The sequence below is a fragment of the Larus michahellis genome, chromosome 3 (genome assembly GCF_964199755.1).
Source record: "Larus michahellis chromosome 3, bLarMic1.1, whole genome shotgun sequence".
NCBI classification, from domain to species: Eukaryota; Metazoa; Chordata; class Aves; order Charadriiformes; family Laridae; genus Larus; species Larus michahellis.
Window position 1 is genome coordinate 52,007,326 of NC_133898.1, and position 19,960 is coordinate 52,027,285.

The window sequence follows — 19,960 nt, forward strand, 5'->3', positions numbered from 1 at the left end:
AGGCGTATGTATTGTTGGGGAAGCAGAGAAATTTAGTTGGGGGGGTTGGGGTGGGTTTTTTGTTTTGTTTTTTACCATTTAAATATGTAAGAGAATGGTACATGTGCAATTAATTTATCTTTTCGGTACTGTAGCACTTGCTCCAGCACCTCTCTCTTCCCAGTTCCTTGCTCTGGCCAGTATACTTTTAGTTCCATATCTTGGCCCTTTCTTCCTTCCTTTTCTTCTCCAGGGTGTCAGTGGAGAGGTGCTCTCCACCACAAAGTTTCTTTTCTGAAAAGTGTTTGGTTTGTGGGTGGTAGGGTTTGTTTCTTTGTTTTTCTGCCTGTAATCACTGTACAGGGTAGTGAGCCTTCCAACAGCAGGCAGCCCCCACCGGTGAATAATGGCATTTTGTCCCAGAACTTACTGGCAGGGTGGCCAGGGGCTCCCCTTCGTTATCCTCCATCTTCATCACGGAAATGGAGCATTTTGTGGTCTGAAATTTTGTTTGCGGCTGATGCTACCTTTTGACTTTAATGAGGAAACAGGATAACTTTTAAATTAGTATGAACACTTGGAAGCTGCTTCTTTCGTGCTTACAGCTGTATCATTGGCTGTATTGCATGATAATTTGCAATTTACTGTCTTAAAAAGCATAAATCTGACTTGGAGCAAATTTCAGAAGCCAGAACAAGGGATGTAGTTATGGACATAAAACCAGCTGAACTGTGGCAAAGCAACTTGGAAGTGGGTTTATTTGCATCTTTCCGTCTCTGCGTATTTGTAGTTAATTGCTTCTGTATATATGATAAACATACTATATTTAGATGTTAGAGCATCTGGAATACATACAGTATAATCAGATAAATACATGGATGCTATATCATAGCACTTGAAACCTTAGTATTCTCAAGAGTGAGTTGTGTTACTTATTAGTCTTTTCCGTTAAGCTAGAAGGATCCATCGTGTATCTCCATGAGCGACAGCAAGCCACTGGCATTAATGGGTTTGGATTGGATGAACATTTGGGCCATTGTGGATGACAAGGAGCTACCATGCTCTGTAGGATACATCTGGCATCATGTACCAAAGAGGTTTGCAGTTATTTTCTAAACGCCATCGGTGCTAAAGACAAATCTAGAGATGACAGATGGAATATCCTTGTTCCACTGAGAGGCTTTCCTTAGTACCAAGACTTCATTCCCAATTCCTCACTTCCCAATTCAAGAGTCGTCTAATAATCTGTTTTTCCAGTTTAATGTTTCAAACCTTTATGACTCTGTTAAGAGTTGGATTGGACCACTGAAACGTTTTTATTCACGTGTACCAGCCCATCCGTCTTTTATACTAATACAGATTACTGCCATTAATGCTATTGTTTAAGAAGAGATGGTTTGGATACGTTAAAGTTTACAGATCTGTGCTGCTCTAACAGTACTGTTCTTTGTCACTATAAGGCTGTAATAAATGCCTCTAGGGTTGGAAAGTAATCCAAGGAATAGAATTGTATTGGAATAGCAGGCCTTCCCCCCCCCCTAAAAAAGTTGGAGATAATTCTGTCAGGCGATGAGAATTTATCCATTGCATCCATTAATGCTACCAAACTCTATTTTTAGCTTTTCCATAGAGTTAAGAAATGAATGTATCCATCTGGGCTGCAGAAAGCAGAAACTTCCTCTAAATGTGTTTTTGCTTCCAAGGCAAAAAATCTTGTCTCAGTGGGACAAACGAAGCCTGCCTGTGCTGCTGGCAGCATTTTAAAGGAAAATGTTGCTGATGAAGCTAGAAATCTCTGTGGATAACTGTAAAACTTCCACTGTAACATAAAAGGGGGTCTCTCTTACAAAACTGACCAAACTAAAAAAATTAAAGTGACCTCTTAAGGAATGAAGAGGTCTTTTTCTATTCTTTTCCATAATATATGCTGCCTGTGCTTGTAAAACTATTTATTTTTTTTTTTTAAGTCAATGCCCTGCTGGCTACTACTTTGTCCTCACTGCATCAAAAAAGGGAGCTGGGGGCAGAAGGGGAGAGACAAAGTAGGAATAAAGAAAGAAGAGAAGCTGGAGGAAGAGTTTGAGTCATCTCACGTGAAACAGATGAAGTGGGATGAAATATTGCGATGTTTTAGCTTTCAAAAAGCTGTATTTCAAACACTACCTGCTTCATCTCAAAGCTAAGTAGAGCGCTCAACAAGATCATAAAAACAGCTGATGAGTAAGAAAAAGGTGATGGGAAATGTGCGTCATTCCCCTCCCTGCCCATCCCCCGTGGCCGTGTTTAAACCCCCTGCAGTGGGTTTGTAACTCTGCCAAGGAAAAGCATTGCCCTTGACTTCTCTTCAAAGACAGCGAAGAGGAACGGCTTGTTCAGTGTTACTTCCAGGAACACCAAATCTTCCTTCTGTGCTGCGGGGTCTTCCGGCTGATCTGTTCCATCACCGGTCAGTTTGAAAAAGGCTTTATTTATTACCTGTAAGGCAAAACATACGAGTAAATCCAGAGTCATCAGAGCATTAGAGTGGAGAGATGAATGAGGGTTTAAATGCACATGAAGTAATCAGTAACTTAGATCAGCTGTAAGCAGCACAGGACAGCCTCCATGGATGTTTAAAAAGACCTTGGAGTACTTGTTCCATAACCTGTGAAAAAGCTCTACAACTGCTTGGAATCTTGGGCTGTATGAAATCCTGGTACCCTGGCAGCCCCTGACAGAACTTCCAAGGTAGGATACCTTCCAAATATAAAATTAAATAAAAGTAAAGGCACTCGAATTATACTTCTGGAACATAGTTTGCCTTCTTTTTATGAAAGACAGCCCTCTCTTTCAAGCTTTTGCTTCTTCCCCTGGGGAATTGGATGCTGGTGCCTGTCTTGACGTGCTGCGTGCACCTCTGCATTTGTCATTTCTGGGAGTAGACCCAGAATGATGGCAGATTATCCCCGACAGCCCAGTAGCTGCGGCCTCTACTACTTGCTCCAGCTGTGGTGCCTGGAGGTGTTTGAGCTGGAGGTGGTAACAAATGCAGTCTTAATTTGTACTCGGAGTACCCAGCATGCTCAGGCCTTAAATTTCACCTGTGTTGCACGTTATGTTTGCTGCAGTGAATAGTTTAAAGCAAACTGATGGGTTAATCTAAAAAGTATTCACTATCTTTCAGTCATCTGGAAAGTCTCCTACTAGCATGTGTCCCACATAGCTCTGACTGGCTTGCTCTATGTAAATTTATACAGTTAAAGAGGATGAAACTGAGCAGGAGGCATTTTTTTTTTTTTAATGCCAGTGATGTGTACTGTACCTTTCCAACTGTTAGATTGGTGTCGCTTATTTTACTGAGATCTGCCCCCTTCCCCAGCAGTGCTGGCAGTTCCATATCTGCAAGAAGCTCCTGTAGATCGGAGCTGCCTTCTATTCTTAACTCCGGCAGCGTCAATTTAATTTCTCTGTGGAAAAGAGAGAGAGAGAGAGAGGGATGAGTGCGTGCAGGCTCTCACCTGTGAAAGCATGGTGTTTGGGCAGTCCTGGGGAAATGGGCGTGTGAAAACAGCCTCAAGAAGTGCTCAGAATGTGGGCACAGACAGCTACCAAGGGCCCATGGGCATCATGTTACTGTTTCCATGTGGGAAGTCACCCTAAATCTGCCCCGGGTGTGCTGTTAAACCCCAGATCATCCCAGTTCATGGGTCCTGTGTTGTCAGCTATGCAAAGGCACTTTGCTTGTTTCCTTGGAATACCCCCAGATACAAAGCCGATCCCGCTGAAGTTGAGCTCCCTCGGAGCGAGGTTCCCTGGGTTTGTGGGTGTTCCTCTCTGTGCTTGGTGTTAAACCCTCCCTGGCAGGATCCGACCCGGTGCCTGTGCAGTGCACCCCGTCTCGTCGTCCCTACCTTGGAGACAGCTGCTGAAGCCAGGCCGAGGACTGCAACGGCAGCTGGGACTCCACATGCTCCAGGTCGCTGCCATTGATGGGCTGCAGCAGCACCAGCAGCGCCGTCTTGCTGATGGGGACTTCCACCACAGAAAAAGTCCCACTGGCATCGGTTTTGTACTTGAACGTCCCCGTGACTGACAACATGGGGACCAAGACCTTCGTGCTTGAATCCACATGGAACTCCTGAGGCTCTTTGAGCCGGGAGGCTTGCTTAAGGTTCACTGAAAAACAGATTGAAAAAGAAGAAATTGATTCTTTTCTTTCTTCACTCCTCCCCTCTGCCCCTTAGCTGGTACGTATGTTTGTTTAAAAGCACCACGCTGTGCAATAGACAAGGGCTGCGTGTATAAAATTGCATTTAGCTGCTGTAACCATATGTATCCTGCCTTTAATATGCCTTCTGGCAGCATCAGGCAGAGGCCGACGCAGGCTCACAGCACAGGGACCACGACCACCAGGGCTGTGGCCAAAGCTGCCACATGTCTGCTGGCTTTGTGGCCTTTCCTGGGCACAGCGTTTCTGCTGGCTTGGTTGCCTGCTTCCTCACAGGCTGCCATGTGGCTCCCACTCGGCTTGTAGGCTTGTGTGGAGGGTCTGCTTGGATTTCCTCTTCATCCCCTGAGCAGCTGTGATGGCACATCTGGGAGCACATCCATCAGGACCAGCCCTTGCCGCAGGAGAGCTCTCAGGCAGCCAGGTGGGCTCAGGAGAGGGAAGGCAGCGCAAGCTGGGGCTGAGGGCTCACCCTCGGCCACCTTGGGACCCAAAGCAATGGGGAAGGTAGCGAGCATGACACTGAAGTGTTGATTGAGCCAAGGGGGTAAAAAAGGAACATGCCTGAACACTTGCTCAACCTTAATATAAATGTCTTACCCAGTTCACAAGTTTGGGAAGCCTTGCTCTCGCCTCCCGCTGCTTCTGTGCAGCTTTGCCTTTCAACATCTTATCTGCTCACTGCCACAGAGATCAGTCCTGCTGCCCAGTTAGGCAGATAATCCTGTTGGCATTAAAGAAACTACAGCCATCAGCGAGAAGGGCAAAGATCAGAAATCTCAAAATTGCTATTTGGTGGAATTAGGGAATAACAGATGTGTACATTGTGGTACCTCCTTGCGTTGAAGTAATTAATACTGGTATAAAATAGGAGCTGGTCTAGCTGTACTGTTAACTAGTCAATCCTCCAATAAATCCAGACAACATATTTAATAACATATTTAATATGTAGTAAGTGATTTTGCATAGGGACGCCTGCCGCTCAAATGACCTTGCATAAAAAGAGCATGTAGCCACTTTCACTTGCTATAACTTCACCAAAAAGAAGCAGCAGGTAGGAGATGTGAAAGGCGTACGAAAAACAAAGAATAAGGAAGTAGCGTTGGTCCTCTTTTTTTCTTATTTTACAAGAGCAAGGAGAAAGGAGTCGCTTTCATGTGATCTGTATAACCTGCAGAAATTTTTCTCACAGCATAGCAAAAGTCAAGGCTGTAACAGTTAAATAAAAGGAAAAAAAAATAGTTGAGCATTCAGATAGCTAGATGTGTCAACATGGGATAGTAATTGTTTTTAAACAGTCTTGGGAAAGATATTGCAAAATTTCAAAGCTCTGCTATTGACTTCGGGACTGAGTCCATTAATATTGTGCCAGCCTGGAACCACAACAAATCGGCTCCCTGTGGCCTTCTGCTGGTTGAGGGTCCGGACATTTGTGCCCTCAAATGTGTCACTAAGTGTGCATTCCCCTGAAAGCGCTCTAAAAGACATTAGTAGTCTTAATATGGCTATCTGTTTCTTACAGCGGTTTTTTTGGACATGGGAGAGATGCATTTACAATGTATTTAAGAAACCCAGCTTTTTGCCTTGGAGACCTGGAATGTAAAATGAAGAAAACTGCAGATGAACTCCCTTCTATAGAAGGCGACAGCTGACAGGTTGGAAGAATTGGTTTCTTACAGTGAGATCTCTCGTATCAGGACACAGAAGCTGTGGGATTGGGCAACCTTTCGGCAACCACAGCAGAGCAGGGAAGAAACCCGTGTCTACAATATAGGGAAGATAACTGATGTGAAACAGGCTGTCAATCACGGAGCGAAGATGGAGCCTGGGCGTGTAAAAGAGCGCTCTGCAGGGCTGACTTGGGACTACAAGAAAGAACGGCTGGGCCTCTTTGCTTCAGGTGATGATCTCCATGTTCTGTAGTACAGGCTTTATGCCAGCCTGACAAGTTTAATGAGAGGGTGACTTTCTGTGGAAAGCTATGACTTTTTACTTTAAAAAAAAAAAAAACCAAAACAAAAAAACCAAAAAACCCAAACCAAAAAAAAAAAAAAAAAAACCAAAAAAACCCCAGCAAAAACCATCCTACCAAATTTCTAGTTAAAACTGAAGTTGTTGAGGGGTCTCTGTACAAAAGTGAGTTTAAATAGGAGAAGGTCAGGGTACTTGAGATTGTGCAGTCCCACGGTGCTATTTTCATTCACTAGTTTGTAATTATTTTGCAACTTCAGAAAAAAAAAAAAGTCTCTCAGTAGAATTTGCAGCTGATGTTCTGCACTGGATTCTAAATGGCAGTCCCTGCTCGGCAGCAAGTCTATAAATGTGAAAACAACTGTGTGCATGCAAACAACAGTTGAGACCACTGGAACATTTAGTTGTTGTTTTGTATGGATTTCTGTCATTTTATCAATCCTGTGGCTGTTGATAGCATCTCAGGAGAATATATAATGTGTTTCACACCGAAAAAAATGTAGTTTTTCCTTTCTGTAGCTATAGGGACAGACATGGAACGTGACAGCATCGGCTGTCATGATTGACCCTCCGCAACCAAATGGCAAAGCAAGTGCTGAAGTCATCTCCTATGTTTATTAGAAGAGAGTTGCTTATCTAGTTCATTTGTTCCTGAGCCAATTTTCTCCATCCCATGTGTGGAGACCACATCATCTCAAGTTCACCCTTTTGAGAGAGTGGAGGTAGTAGAGTGGCCCAGTGACTCAGACCTGCAAGCATGTCTTCCTAAGCTAATAAAATTACAAGTTTCCAATATAGAAGAAGAAGAAATTGTTCTGCTAAAGGAAAACTCTGCTCTTGTGGCCATGCCCAAGTCCGCAACACGAGAATTATTTTTGCAGTATTGTCTCTATGCTAGACCTTACACCAAAGAGAAAACTGCTCACAGCTCCCTGAGGGGTTGGTATCAGTCAATGACAGCATCCGTGAAAGGAAAAGAAAACCTGATATCCAGTTTACAGGTGGTGGGAAGATGAAGGCACAAAAGCATTTCAAGAGGACCAGAGCTCCACCTTTATCAGCAGAGGCCCGTTTAGAAACTTAGCGCTCACTGCAAGTTTTCTGAAATACAGTCGCTGGTAGGCAAGCTGTCTTAAAGCATGCTGTCTCTGGTATTCTGTAGCAAGGATGTTGAAAAGCAGCTACAGTCAGAAGAGGAGGCTCAGCTGTGGTACAGGGGGATTTCTGGGGCGGCAGCATGGAATGACCCTAGCTAAATAAGGGATTGCCTTAATTCTTCTAGTTTTGTATCTGCTCCCTGCTTCCATAACTGGTAGCTTGTTTGGTTGCTTCCTGAGCTAGAAGTTGCCTCCAGATTTCTGTGTTTAATAGCCACTAGAGGGGTCACGTCTATTATATTTTTTAGCCTTTCTTGAAACCGTACCTCTGGCCTGTTACCCCCACCTCCCCTGTGGAAATACAGGTCCTGGGGAAAGGTATTTTTCTGGCTTGCTTTAAACCTACTTCCTGATTGTTTTTGCTGGAGGCCGCTCGTGACTTTTAGTTCTTTTGCAGTCAGAAATGCTGCGTAATCCTCTCTTATTCCCCTTCCCACACCTTTCCTAATCCTCAGCTTCCTGGACAAGGAAAACTTCTTGGAGGCCATCTCCCTCCACCTCCTCCCCGTTGCCCTTTCTGGCTTGTGGCAGAGTGCAGGCAGGACCCCCAGCACAGTGGTGGGGAGCAGGGCACTGTACGTGGAGCAGCGGTTCAGCCTTTCATCTGAGCCCTTCCCTTTCGCCACTGGCCAGGTACGACCTTGCTTCCTTGCCGGGAGCAGGGCCACTGCCCATCCTCCACTCAGCCTGTCCCCAAAATGAGCAGTGCTCCCTCATACCTGCTAAGCGGACATCCACTGCAAACAGCAGGTCGGCGGATGGATCGATGTCTGTCAGTAAGCACTTGCTTCGGCCCTCGCTTTTGGCCTCCACGAAGGCGTTTATTTGCTTTGCGGCCTCGCTTGGGTTTGTAAAGTCAACAGCTCGGGCGTAGAGAGCATCAGTGGAGGGGAGCAAGTCCTGCACGAACAGCTGGGACAGAGGTATGCCGGGGGCAGAGAAGAGGCAGAGCGTCTTGGAAAAGAGCAGCTCCTCGTCCCTGCTCTTGATGAGGCTCTCGATCATCCTCAGGCTGGAGAGAACTTTGTGTCCGTCCACCCTGGAGGTGCAGTCAGGGTCTCCGGAGGGGGGAACAAATCCCAGCAACCCCTGCAAATCGACTGCTGTCTGGTTTGAGGCGCCCAGGTAGAAAGACACCAGGGAGCCATAAAGACTTGTTGGGGAAAGGAGCACGTTTTGGCCCCGTCGCGCTTCCCGCAGCTCGCTGTAAAACCGCACACCCAGGACATACACAAAGTCCTTCAAGTAGCTCAGCTTCTGCCTCCCCCGGCCACTCAGGCTCGGGGCTTCCAGCTTGTCCCTGTCCTTCAGGTCATCTTCATAGGCAGGTGTGGTTTGGGACTCGATGGAGACAGGGACAAAAGTTTTCTTTCCCTCCTGGACCAGGCTTTCCAGCTCCTCACAGGTGCTCTTGTTGAAAGAAAACAAATTGAAAGGGTGGACATAGACCCGGTCAGAAGTCACTGCAGTGAGGCACGCCAACAAACAGAGAAGATCTGCTACCAGGTTCATGTTGAAAAATTGTTTCCACGGTGTCTGCTGAAAGAAAAAGTGGGGAGGAAATAAGACTGATCAACCTGCTGTAAACACCAGTTCTCTCACTCGCAGAGTGAGGTGCTAGTGCTGTGTTGGAGTTACACAGGCAGGAATTCCGGTATGTGGTGCTGGCTGGTCTGCCTCTGCCCCCTGAAAAGCTCAGGGTGAGACGGCCACCAGTTTCAATGGCAGCAGGTGGGGAAATTCTAAGCACAGATTTGACTCCATTACCCGCTGCAGTACCCTAACGCCTTAGCACGGGAAGCGATGTGGTTGTGCATACTGTCTAGTCAGGCTTGCAAACTAGCGTGTGCTAGTTCTGGCAAAATGTTATAATCACGCAATATATTGTTCCCGGGAGCTGGTCAGAGATGCCTCTGCAAACTGCTGCGCTAAATCTTGCTGACATGTGCACGGGGTAAGCGATTTGCCTGCTGTTATGCGGGAAGTGGGTTTGGAAACCAGGTCTCTTCAGGTCCGAGCACTGCACGATCCCGCTTTGTGTGTCTAGTCAGCATAATACTTGGCACTAGCAGAGCGTTTTGTGTTTTCATAGCCCAGCGCAAACATTCATTCTAGCTTCTAGGCAAACAAGCTCAAGGCTTCCTTATACAAATGTGCTAATGCTGAAACCATTTTCATAGCACCTTCTTTATCTGAATACAGAGTTAGAAGGAGTAAGCTGAGTTTTACTCTACTATGCTGGCAGTCTTCTCCTGCGGTAAAAGACCACCTGCTGCTCTTGTTTTTCTTGACGAGAAGTAGAGAATTTTACTGGAGTTGGATGTCACTGGTGTTCTGGTACAAAGGATCTGGTGAATACTGGGAATGAGACAGTCACAGGCACATATAAACACACATACATACACACACACGTGTGTGCGAACACACTGACAAATTTTGCATTTTTATAATTTCCTATAGCCAATTTTTTGATACCTAATAAGCTCTGCTGTACCTTCCCTGGATTTCTAGTATATGACACTGACTTTGTGTATTTGAAATCCAAATGCATTGGAAATTATGCATCTATAACACTTACCATTGGCCAAAACCCTGTTATTCAGAGCTGTATTTTTATTCTACTAGTCATTTCTTGTTTATTGTGGCTCTGTTCACCCTCTGTTGCACTTCTAAGCTCTGCAGAGCTCACTGAATGGGCAAAATGCTAACAGTCCTGCCAGTAACCAAGCTCTGCTCTCTGTCTTCTTTCTCCAGGATTTTTTGAGTCGCGCTGGGCCTGTCAGCTGTTATCAGTCTGGTAGCCTGAGCCTTTTGAAGAGGACGCGGTGCGATGTCTGTGTCAGCAACACTTTAATTTACACAGGGTACAAGTGTCTGGGTTTAAATTCAAGACCTGTCACCTTCCCAGTCTGATTTACAATGTATAACCATATTCACTTCACTGAGGGATCCCCAAGTGTTTCAAGCCTAATAATACTCCAGTTTGCAGTATCACCGCTCTCCTGCAAATACAACAACTGAGGTGCGCAGATGCTTGGTAATTAGACGTACCTTGCTGATTACATATGCCCGTTAAGGTGCCCATCTACATTCCCAGGCTGTAGGCTCCTATCTAACAGCTTGGTTTGCAAATGGAGTTCCTGCTGTTGTGATGGCCCCCTGGGAAGTCTGAGCGTCTTCCTAGCAGGTGCCCGTGGTCCGGGCCTAAAACTATTTGTTCCCATGCAGGGGAGGACTTATAGCCCTGTGCCTTGATCCAAGGATTGCTCTTCCCCAGTAACTCCCACCCCATCCTCTAAATTAGTGTGTAGGCAGTGGCAGTCGGTGCTGCTGTCCCCTCTGCTCCCTGACACGTCTTCGCCTCCCCAGCCCCACTGGCAGCAAGTGACACGCAGTACTGCAGGTCGTCTTCATTCCTTATGAGCAGTTAAAAAATTATCTTGGGAGGTGTCTTCCCAACTTCATCTTCACAGTTAGCCCAGCTACTGTGCTACTGCATTTCCAGTCTACTCTGCGTTTTCCACAAAGCGATGGCTCAGAAAAACCATACCAAAAAGCCACGAATTAGACGCACTACCCTTCCCATCCTGTTCTTTTCAACATACAATTCTTTTGTAGCATTTCTTAATCCTTCCTGTAGCAGCAGGGAGGATGACTCTCTGCCACCTGGTCAGGCTGTGCCGTTAGGCACCGCTGGTGGCCGGTGGTTACTTCTCTATGGCTGCCAGAGCCATCACGTCAGCTCTTTTCTCATGAGCAGAAGCAAGAGGAGCAGTTCTCTCTGACAGCACTTACGCTAAGCTCGATCTGCGGAAAGCAAGGGCGGTTTATTTCCCTAAAGAAGTCAGTCCAGAGCCTTTCAGAAGAGCGTGAAAACCTGAGTTGAGAAACTGGCATTCAAAGCAAATCCAGGAAGTGTGCTTACTCGCCTCCGTCCTGGTGTGTGCCGCCCCTCTGGTGCTGTCCCCCCACCTTGGGCAGGCTCCTCCGACACCTCGTCCCCCTGGAGCGGTACGTCGTGATTGCTGGTGGATTTATGCCCTTTCCACGGGAGGGCCCTTTCTACATATCTGCAGTGGCATTGCGCAAAGCTACTTTACATCACAGGTCGGCGGGGAGCGGGGGGGCGCTGAAACCTGACAGCTAACCCTGTCCGGTTAGCTCAGGCCGGACAGGACTCGATGAAACCTGAGCACGGCTTAACACTGGCTGCAGAGAAAGTTCTAGGGACGGATACACAACCTTTACCCAGGCCCCGCACATCTGCATAGCCTGCAGTTACACATTTACCAAGACAGACACGGGCGTTTTACTACGCAGAAGAACCGATTATAGGAGCTGAAAATAACTCGGCTCATTTTGTGCCAGACTCAAAGAAATGCAGATTTCTTTGTTCCTGTATTTGTTGTACAGTCAGACCAGACTTTGTTTCTTCTTGGATAAATTGCCTTTAATCTCTGCCTTGCAGTTTGGGTACCCATCAGTGAGTGGGACGTGTATGCTACTGCAGAGTAAAATGATTAAACTCTCATTTTTTACCCTTTTTTTTTCCCCTCTTGACCTAAGCAGAAGATCAAAAGTTTGTTCTTTTTCCTCTTTAAAACAAAATGTGTTGAAAAGGAGAGGGTGAAAGTGAGATGGATTAGGTTGCCAGAGACAGATCACTGAGATGTCATACCTCCCAGTCTTAGCTTTCCAAGAACTATTTGGCAAAGGGGGCGGATTTGGACACCTTTTTGCTACTTTTCTACTACTACTGAAATGATCCTCCAGTTTGGCATGCCCCTTCTTTCTCTTTAAGCAAATAAACAATGAATCAAACTGGGGATGGTGCACTTGGGTTAGACTGGGCCTTCCTCAGTGCCCCTGTGACAGTTAGTAATTAAAATCCCATGGCTATAATGGGAGTAGGGCTGATTTTAACGTCCATGTCCTGATTTTAGAGGGCCAGTCAGGCATGGTTTGTACTGCGGTGCCCAGTTACATGTTGGCTTCGAGGAGAGAGCAGAGAGAACGGGATGTTTTCAGCGCACCTGGGCAGCTGGAGCTGCTGGAGTTGAAGATGGAGGTAGGGACAGCCGCATCCTGCTGGCCCAAGCGCTGTGTGCCGGGTGTCTAACGCCGAAGGGAGGGGAAATTTCTGTCTCTGCAGCCCTGCTTTTCATTTAAACAATCTGATTACCTTAGCTGTTATAAACCTTATGTGTTTACTGTGGGCAATAAACACTGGAAGGGGAAATCACATAACCCAAAGACACCGTATTTTTTTTTCCTTACATCATTGTGCCTATATGCATGATTTAGAAACGCTGCTCTAGCACCCGAGAGTGTTGTTGTTTGGGTATCTCCTGCATCCAGCTCCTCCGTGGTCCATGACAAAGTCATGCTGCAGCTCCTGGTGGTCTCCTTTAGCTCTGGGCACCAGCCCCGAGGCGGGCATCCCTGGCCGCAGGGGATGCTGCCCTGCAAAATGGGGGGAGCAGGAGGCAGCTGAACGCTAACTCCGGTGTGCTGCTCTGGTGGCTCTGTCACATAAGAGAAGTTCAGTGTTCAGTTGAAATTTCTCAGGCGTTTCTGCCAGGTCAACCTTTAGGGCTTTTTTAGCGTTCATGCACTCAGTTCTTTTTTTTTTCTGTTGACAAAAACTTGTCAGTATCTTTGGGGAGCACAGGAGCCTGTCTTTTTTTTTTTTTCCTCCCAACTCAATCAATAAAGTCAATTAATTAAAATACCCAGCTTTCTCCAGAAAAAAAGTTTCACCAGAAAGTGTTCAATGACCCGCTTTCAACACAGTGCTAGTCCTGCTTCAGACCACTGGGAATTTGTCTGGCCTCGGTAATGAGGGAGAACCTTTGATTTCAGCTTATTTTCATACTCTACTACAAAGCTCGGACACAAAACCTCCCTAATTTGCCAGTCACTTAGGCTCACTCAATTAATATTCCCCTATTAAGATGCATCATGCACTATCGCACTTCTTAGATCTTCGTCTTTTATCTTTCCACAGTTTCTACAAAAGGAGCAGCTTTCAGACTATGAAGAACATAGACTGCTACACCTGGAACATATTTTATCCTAGTCAGACTTAATTACAGTTAGTTTTTGCTTTACTACTGAGCCTTTTTTAAGCAAGAGTGCACAATGATTATTCCAATTACTATATGTGGACCCTTTTGTCGGGCTTTTTTTTTTGTTGGGTTGCTGTGGTTTTAGGTACAAGCATGTACTTAAAGACAGAGCTTTGGCTTCAGAAAGAAGAGAGACTATCCTGCCCTTCAGCTCCAGTGTCCGAGGATTTGGTGCCCCAAAGAAAGCTGTGCCAGAAAACCTGCCTCAGGCCAAACTTGGGCAAAAAGCTTTCCAGCAACTAGGAACCGAAGAAGGTCAAAGCAAGGCTGTTCCTAAAGGCATCCCCTGTGTAAAGCAAGCCCAGGGCCCACGCACGTTTCCTAATGAATCTCGCCCTGCAACAGCTGCAGTAAAGGTACAAAGAAACACAGACCTCTCAAACCTGCTCTTCAGTGAAGAGGTTCACGCTCTCCTTTTGCCCCGCTCTTCCCGATTTTGGAGGGGCACTCAGCTCCCCTTTTTATACCCGCTCTTGCATAAGAGGAGCCCTCCCTCCTCCCCCCCACTGCCCTCATTTCTCTTCAAAACCTGCCTGTGTTTTTCCTGCTTGTTATTCATGGTCGCTGCTGAGAGGGAGCGAAGAGGGGTGGAAAAACACTGGTGCTGTGGTCACGGGTTCCCTCGCAGTCCTGCTTCTCATCTCTTTCGCCCAATTGAGGTCTCCGTTGAGAAGTGCTAACATGGAAGTGCTCCCCTGCCCCGTGAAAATTTCCCAGTGGTGGTGCTGCTAGTGCTATTTCATGTAAATACCATCAAACAGGCTTCGGAAATTTTAACCCTGGCAGAGGAACACTAACGCTACAGCTGGCAGTGAGTAATTCAGTCTTGAAAGGGAAAATGATTCTGTCCAAGCGAGAATTTCGATTGATCAGCCAGGCGGCTATTCTTTTGCTGAAGAACATCACGTCTCCATGTTGTCAAAAAGTGTTTTCATTGATCCAGATCATTCTGGGAAAGGCTGTATAAAATTCAGCACTTTTTGCGGAGACAATAGTAAATATTTTATTCTGTTTTGTTCGGTTTGCTTTCCAGCCTTCCCAAATTTTGCTCTGAGATCTGAACTCAAAGGGGCCAGATGCACTCCTGTGACGACGTTCTTGTCTTCTGCAAGGTTACGGTGGGAGTCGTGAAGGAGGGATAATAAATTATTCTGGTCACAGCCTCAGATCACAGACCTTCACGTGGGCCCTTCCTAAGCTGAGTTGCAGTGTCTGACCTACATAGATTATGAATTAATATATGGCTAACTCAGACACAATAGCATGTACATGGTCATATATCATTCATTACTAAATTTCAGGGTTTCTTTTTTTAAGACTAAAAGTACCTCGAGTGAGGTACGCCACAAACAGTTTGTTTATACAGCCTGCAGGTTGATGTTGGTAATAGTAAACCTCTACACCCTATCAACATTCTTAATGTTCCCTCTCTCTTCTGCTGTGGTAAGGAAAAACAGCGTGGGGTCTGGACAAGGCACCCAACGGAGTGCGCAAACAGGCACTGGGAAAAAGACAGGAAGGAAAGGAAAAAAAGGATGCCCGCGTGGGAGGATCCAGCAAAAGGAAGACAGGGAATATCGCTTCATCAGCTGCTGCAGTGGCTGCCCCAGGTGTGGCAGGCAGTCGTGATGGTGGAAGGACCACCATTTGTGAGACATCTAGGAAAAACTTTGTAGAGTGGCCAAGTGCCTACAGAGACCAAGGCATTTCAGTTTGGAAGAGCAACCACTGGTATGGGGAGTATAAACACAAAACGATGAAGGCGAACAGAAAGTCCTGAGTCACTGTTTTGTAACGATGCCAGAATCAGCGTGTTCGCAGTAAAACTATCAGGCAGCAAATGTAAATGAAAGGAAGGGCCCTTTCACATATATAAGCTGCAGGAGGCACTGCCATAGGATGCTACAGAGACCGAAAGTCTTTGCTGGTACAAAAAGAGACTAAATGAAATCCCAGAGGGCATGGCCATCGGAGGTGGCAGAACATGATAGCCCAGGTGCGATTACTAACTCGGGAAATCCCCGGATAGCTGACTGTCTGAATTTTAGCTGGATCCACGTAACAGCTCTCGTGCTCCTCTCTAAGGGCTTGTCTTCATCTTGCGATAGAAACAGAGATGTCTGAGCTGAGGCCAGTTTATGCTGGCTCATCTTGCAGCACAGATTGGAAATACTCTTTCAGTAGAGCTATACCAGTGAAACGTCACAACCAGCAAACCCAACCCTCAGCCCCACCATTGCTGGGCTGTGCTCCTGTGCACAGGGCTTTCGGGAACCCACTGCTATCTCTTCAAAGTCAACATAAGCCCTGGAAAATACGAACAATTTTCAAAAACTGTGGGTAGGCTCTTAATATTAGTTACCCACTTTTCAGGCTTTTTCCCTCTTAACCAGGGGATGTGTACTAACCAGTGGCAGAGTTACTACGCTGGGGTCTGAAATGTGTCTCTGTCTCCTGCCAGGTCTTTGGGGTCTGTTCTGACTTCAGTTACACACAAAGTACTTGGTGACTTTTTCCAGAGTAAATAAGTAGGGAAGAAGGGGGACAGCTCTGGCAATGGGTCAGGCAGGTTTCTATGCATTAGTAAACCAATTTTCCCCCCATTCTGTGAGAACTGTGGCAAGCTGCCATGGGCCTGATTTTGTTTATTTTTACTGCCTCTGGTTGGGAAAGGCTGTGCAAAGTAACTTTCTTTAAACTGTTTTAATGAAACATTGATAACTAATATCTTATCAGCCCCAGGGCTCAGTACTGGGGCCTTTTCTGTTCAATATCTTTATAAATGATCTGGACGAGGGGATCGAGTGCGCCCTCAGGAAGTTTACGGACAACACCAAGTTGGGTGGGAGTGTTGATCTGCTTGAGGATAGGAAGGCTCTACAGAGGGATCTGGAGGCTGGATCAATGGGCCAAGGCCAATGGTATGAGGTTCATCAAGGCCAAGTGCCAGGTCCCGCACTTGGGTCACAACAACCCCATGCAACACTACAGGCTTGGGAAAGAGTGGCTGGAGAGCAGCTCGGCGGAAAAGCACCAGAGCGTGTTGGTCAACAGCCAGCTGAATATGAGCCAGCAGTGTGCCCAGGTGGCCAAGAAGGTCAACATCATCCTGGCTTGTATCAGGAATAGTGTGGCCAGCAAGACTAGGGAAGTGATCATCCCCCTGTACTCAGCCCTGGTGAGGCCGCACTTCAAATACTGTGTTCAGTTTTGTGCCCCTCACCAAAAGACAGACATTGAGGTGCTGGAGAATGTCCAAAGAAGAGCGATTAAGCTGGTGAAGCATCTAGAGTACAAGTTTTATGAGGAGCAGCTGAGGGAACTGGGGTTGTTCAGCCTGGAGAAAAGGAGGCTGAGGGGAGACCTTATCGCTCTCTACAACTACCTGAAAGGAGGTTGTAGCGAGGTGGAGGTAGGTCTCTTCTCCCAAGTGACAAGTGGTAGGACAAGAGGAAACAGCCTCAAGTTACGCCAGGGGAGGTTTAGGATGGATATTAGGAAAAATTTCTGCACCGAAACGGTTGTCAAGCACTGGGAACAGGCTGCCCAGGGAAGTGGTGGAATCGCCGTTTCTGGAGGTATTTAAAAGGTGGGTGGACGTGGCACTTACTTAGGCACACGATTTAGTGGTGGACTTGGTAGTGTTAGGTTGATGGTTGGACTTGATGATCTTAAAGGTCTTTTCCAACCTAAATGATTCTATGAGTTGATGATTCTATGATTCTATGAATAGGTTTGCATGTGATTTTTCCCATGTTTTCTGTGTACATCTGCCCTCTGCCCTTGTTGGCTGGAACCAATTTTCTGTGAAAGCAGCTGGTGAGCACAGGGGATGTACTCAACTTGCCCAATTTTTTGTGTAAAGAGGATTGCAAAAATGCTTTTCAATAATAGCATTCAAAGTACAGATGATGAAAGACAGAGATTATCCCACTTCTGCTGTAGGTTCTCACAGCAAGGAGCAATAGAAAAATCGGTAACTTGTCTGCTACAAACCCCAAGGACAATGTGTGCCACCCCTGTGCTGGGGTGGAGGGACACAGTGTGCTAGCCTGGATGATACCAAAACGCACATGGTGAGTAGGTGGCCGAATAGCTGACTCAGGTAGCTGGGGCCTCCCCAAAAGTGCACGCGTGGCACAATGTTTCCTCCTCACAGGAGGAGAGGTGCCCTGGCTGTGCCGGCTGCCCCAGCAGCCACCACCCTGTCAGTGCCACAAACCCTCCATGATGGAAGACGGAGCATCACCGTCTCCATGTCTCTTTCTGCTTCTCAAGGGACGATCTCCTTGAGGGAGGTCTGTGCGCTGATGAACCCCTCTCTGTGGAGGTCTTCTAATGATTTAATTCCCTAATGAGCTTATAATAACTAGCACATGTTGTTCCAGCTTATAATTACGTTTGGTTTGTCATGGCTTCTGGTTGCAGGACTTGAGTGTCGAGATTGCTTTGAATTTTTGTAACCTGTTTTGTTCCTCTCCCAGTGAAAGGTGCAGTTTTTAATAGAGTTTTAGGAATGATCCATGCACAGCCTGCACATGCACCCACGGGCACGACCATGTGCGTGCTGTGTGTGTGGGCAAAGGGAACTTCCTGCCCTGAGGATCTCAAAATGCTTTGCAGTGTAACAGTTATATTGGTGATCTGTAATTGATTTCGGATCCTTCCCTATAGCAGATGCTGTGCCTGTGAGGAGTGAAAGGCAATCCTGGACCAAAGGAGCCAGAACAGAGCAAGCCTGTCCAAAGAGGTAAAGTGGACACAAAGAGGTGATGTAATTCAGTTCAGGCTGGTAACGTCTCAAGGACAAGCATCCAGGTTTCTTGATGCCCAGCCCAGTGTGTTACCTATGTGATCACGCTGTATCTGCATCCCTCAGGTGAGAGCTGCAAGGCAGAGGAGCACGGACGGCAGTGCCTGCGCAGCGGGATGCCTGCCTCAAAGAGCTGGAGTCAGCTTTGTTATCACAGCTGGTATGCTTTTTATGATGCTCTCCTGCCAAACGCCTTTGTATTAGGGAGGGATTTTGCACTGTCCCAACATTTCCCAGCTGGGTCAGCCACTGAAGTCTTCAGGCTGTTCCCCAAGATGAGTGAGGGAAGCAGCCGGGTCACTGCTGGCTGGGAGATGCCACAATATTCAGTTCCAAAAGGCTCCACCACCAAACATTCAGCTCCCCTCAGTATTGCAAGGTTGCTGCATAAAGCTGAGTGAAGGTTTACTCCCTGGGGATTTTCTAAGTGAGACCTTGGGAGGCTAATTCTTGCTGGCGCTACTGGGATTTTGAAACTCTTGTTGCACTTTTTGGTCCCAACCCAAATTGTTCCCAGGGCACCATGCAGGGTAATTGTTTTCTCCTAGCCTGGAAATTCAAACCAGAGCCATAGAAAGACTTTTGGAAGCCAGGATACCCCTGTTCCCTGTGCAAACTCAGGTTCCCCTTCGCCTTGTCTCCAGCCTCCCTCAAGCCACCTCCACCCCTCCTTCTGCTCCTCTGCCCGCAGCTTCTTGCCCTGGGCGTGCAAAGAGTTGCAAGCAGCAGGACTCTGCTATATTGGCTGATATTCCATGTTCTTCTGAGAAGACTGTCTGTGGTGGTCTCCTGCCTCAGTTGAGGAGTGGTTTTAATCATATACAGTTTATGCAGTTCATTAGTGAGAAACAGACCTGCTCCTTCCCCCCTGTGGGGTTAGGGGACTCCAATTTTCCAGAGTCGTAGCCACTGAAAGGCAGCTCCCACACAGCCAGCCAGCTACAGAGGCAAAACTGCAACTTTCTTGGGCCGGCAGCAGCAATCTTCACCGCTTCAAACCTGTAGTATAAAAAAGGGCACCTTTTATAGTCACCTGAGATAAGGGGGTGGCTTTCAGGTTTGCTTTAATTTGAGGGGTGCACAACAGACGAAAGCAAAATTGTTGGCCACATTGGACTCCCTCCTGCTTTCAGATCCTGCTAGAAAGATGGAAAGGTAGAAAGCAGAGAGAGGGAGACTGAGCCAGGCAGCACTATTTCAAGGCTGCCCGGGTTTCTAGAGCCTCGCAGGGTCTCTCTCCCTGGGGCTGCGGTGCAGACCCATCACCTCCTCCAGGACCAGCTCCAGCCGCGCCATGCAGAAGTGGAAACCGACTTCCCACATCAGCACCGATGTGCAACTATTCACACGTCTAAAGTCTGAAAAAGCAGGTGAACGTGGTGAAGACAGGCAGTAATCCAGACGGTTGTAGAACAGCAGGGATCGTGGCAGATCCCACTCCTTAGCCGAAGCTGCCTCCGTGCGGAGTGCCTCCGCATCGCCGCTCCCTGCGCGGCAGGGGCTGTGCTGAACACTCGCCGTCACGGGCTGCAGTGCCAGTAACATTTGGAAATGTTATTACCTTAGTACACTTTGTTAAACCAATAATTCTGAAAGCAAGAAGAGGGGAAAGTTAAATTTATACCCAGTGGTGTTTTTTTTTTTTTTTTACAGGAAATAATGGAGGAGCTTGTAATTGAAGTTTCTGGGGTTTCAATAAGTGGCA

The 19,960-nt window shown here is 46.9% G+C and overlaps 1 protein-coding gene across 3 annotated transcripts; it reads right to left on the reverse strand.

Annotated features, from left to right (window-relative positions):
- Positions 1–709: 709 nt before the first annotated feature.
- Positions 710–13,973, reverse strand: AGT (angiotensinogen). Of its 3 annotated transcripts, none has more exons than XM_074580162.1 (5): positions 13,817–13,973; positions 8,034–8,853; positions 3,870–4,134; positions 3,281–3,425; positions 710–2,454 (listed from the first exon to the last, which is right to left on the reverse strand). In XM_074580162.1, the coding sequence occupies exons 2-5, from the start codon at positions 8,824–8,826 to the stop codon at positions 2,263–2,265; spliced, it is 1,395 nt and encodes a 464-aa protein (XP_074436263.1). In that variant the 5' UTR covers positions 8,827–8,853; positions 13,817–13,973; the 3' UTR covers positions 710–2,262. The 3 variants fall into 3 exon arrangements, with proteins under 3 accessions (XP_074436263.1, XP_074436264.1, XP_074436265.1); XM_074580163.1 differs by having other exon boundaries at positions 8,034–8,850; positions 13,817–13,877; XM_074580164.1 differs by lacking the exon at positions 13,817–13,973 and adding an exon at positions 11,240–11,378 and having other exon boundaries at positions 8,034–8,850.
- Between the last annotated feature and the right edge of the window lie 5,987 nt (positions 13,974–19,960).

What these genes read in the sequence shown, in the direction of transcription:
- AGT (XM_074580162.1), bottom strand. Translation starts at nt 8,826, where the DNA reads ATGAACCTGGTAGCAGATCTTCTCTGTTTGTTGGCGTGCCTCACTGCA. An exon ending in AGTGGATGTCCGCTTAGCAG is followed by an intron (nt 4,135 to 8,033) that starts GTATGAGGGAGC and finishes TCTGTTTTTCAG; the next exon opens with TGAACCTTAAGCAAGCCTCC. An exon ending in CTTCAGCAGCTGTCTCCAAG is followed by an intron (nt 3,426 to 3,869) that starts GTAGGGACGACG and finishes TCTTTTCCACAG; the next exon opens with AGAAATTAAATTGACGCTGC.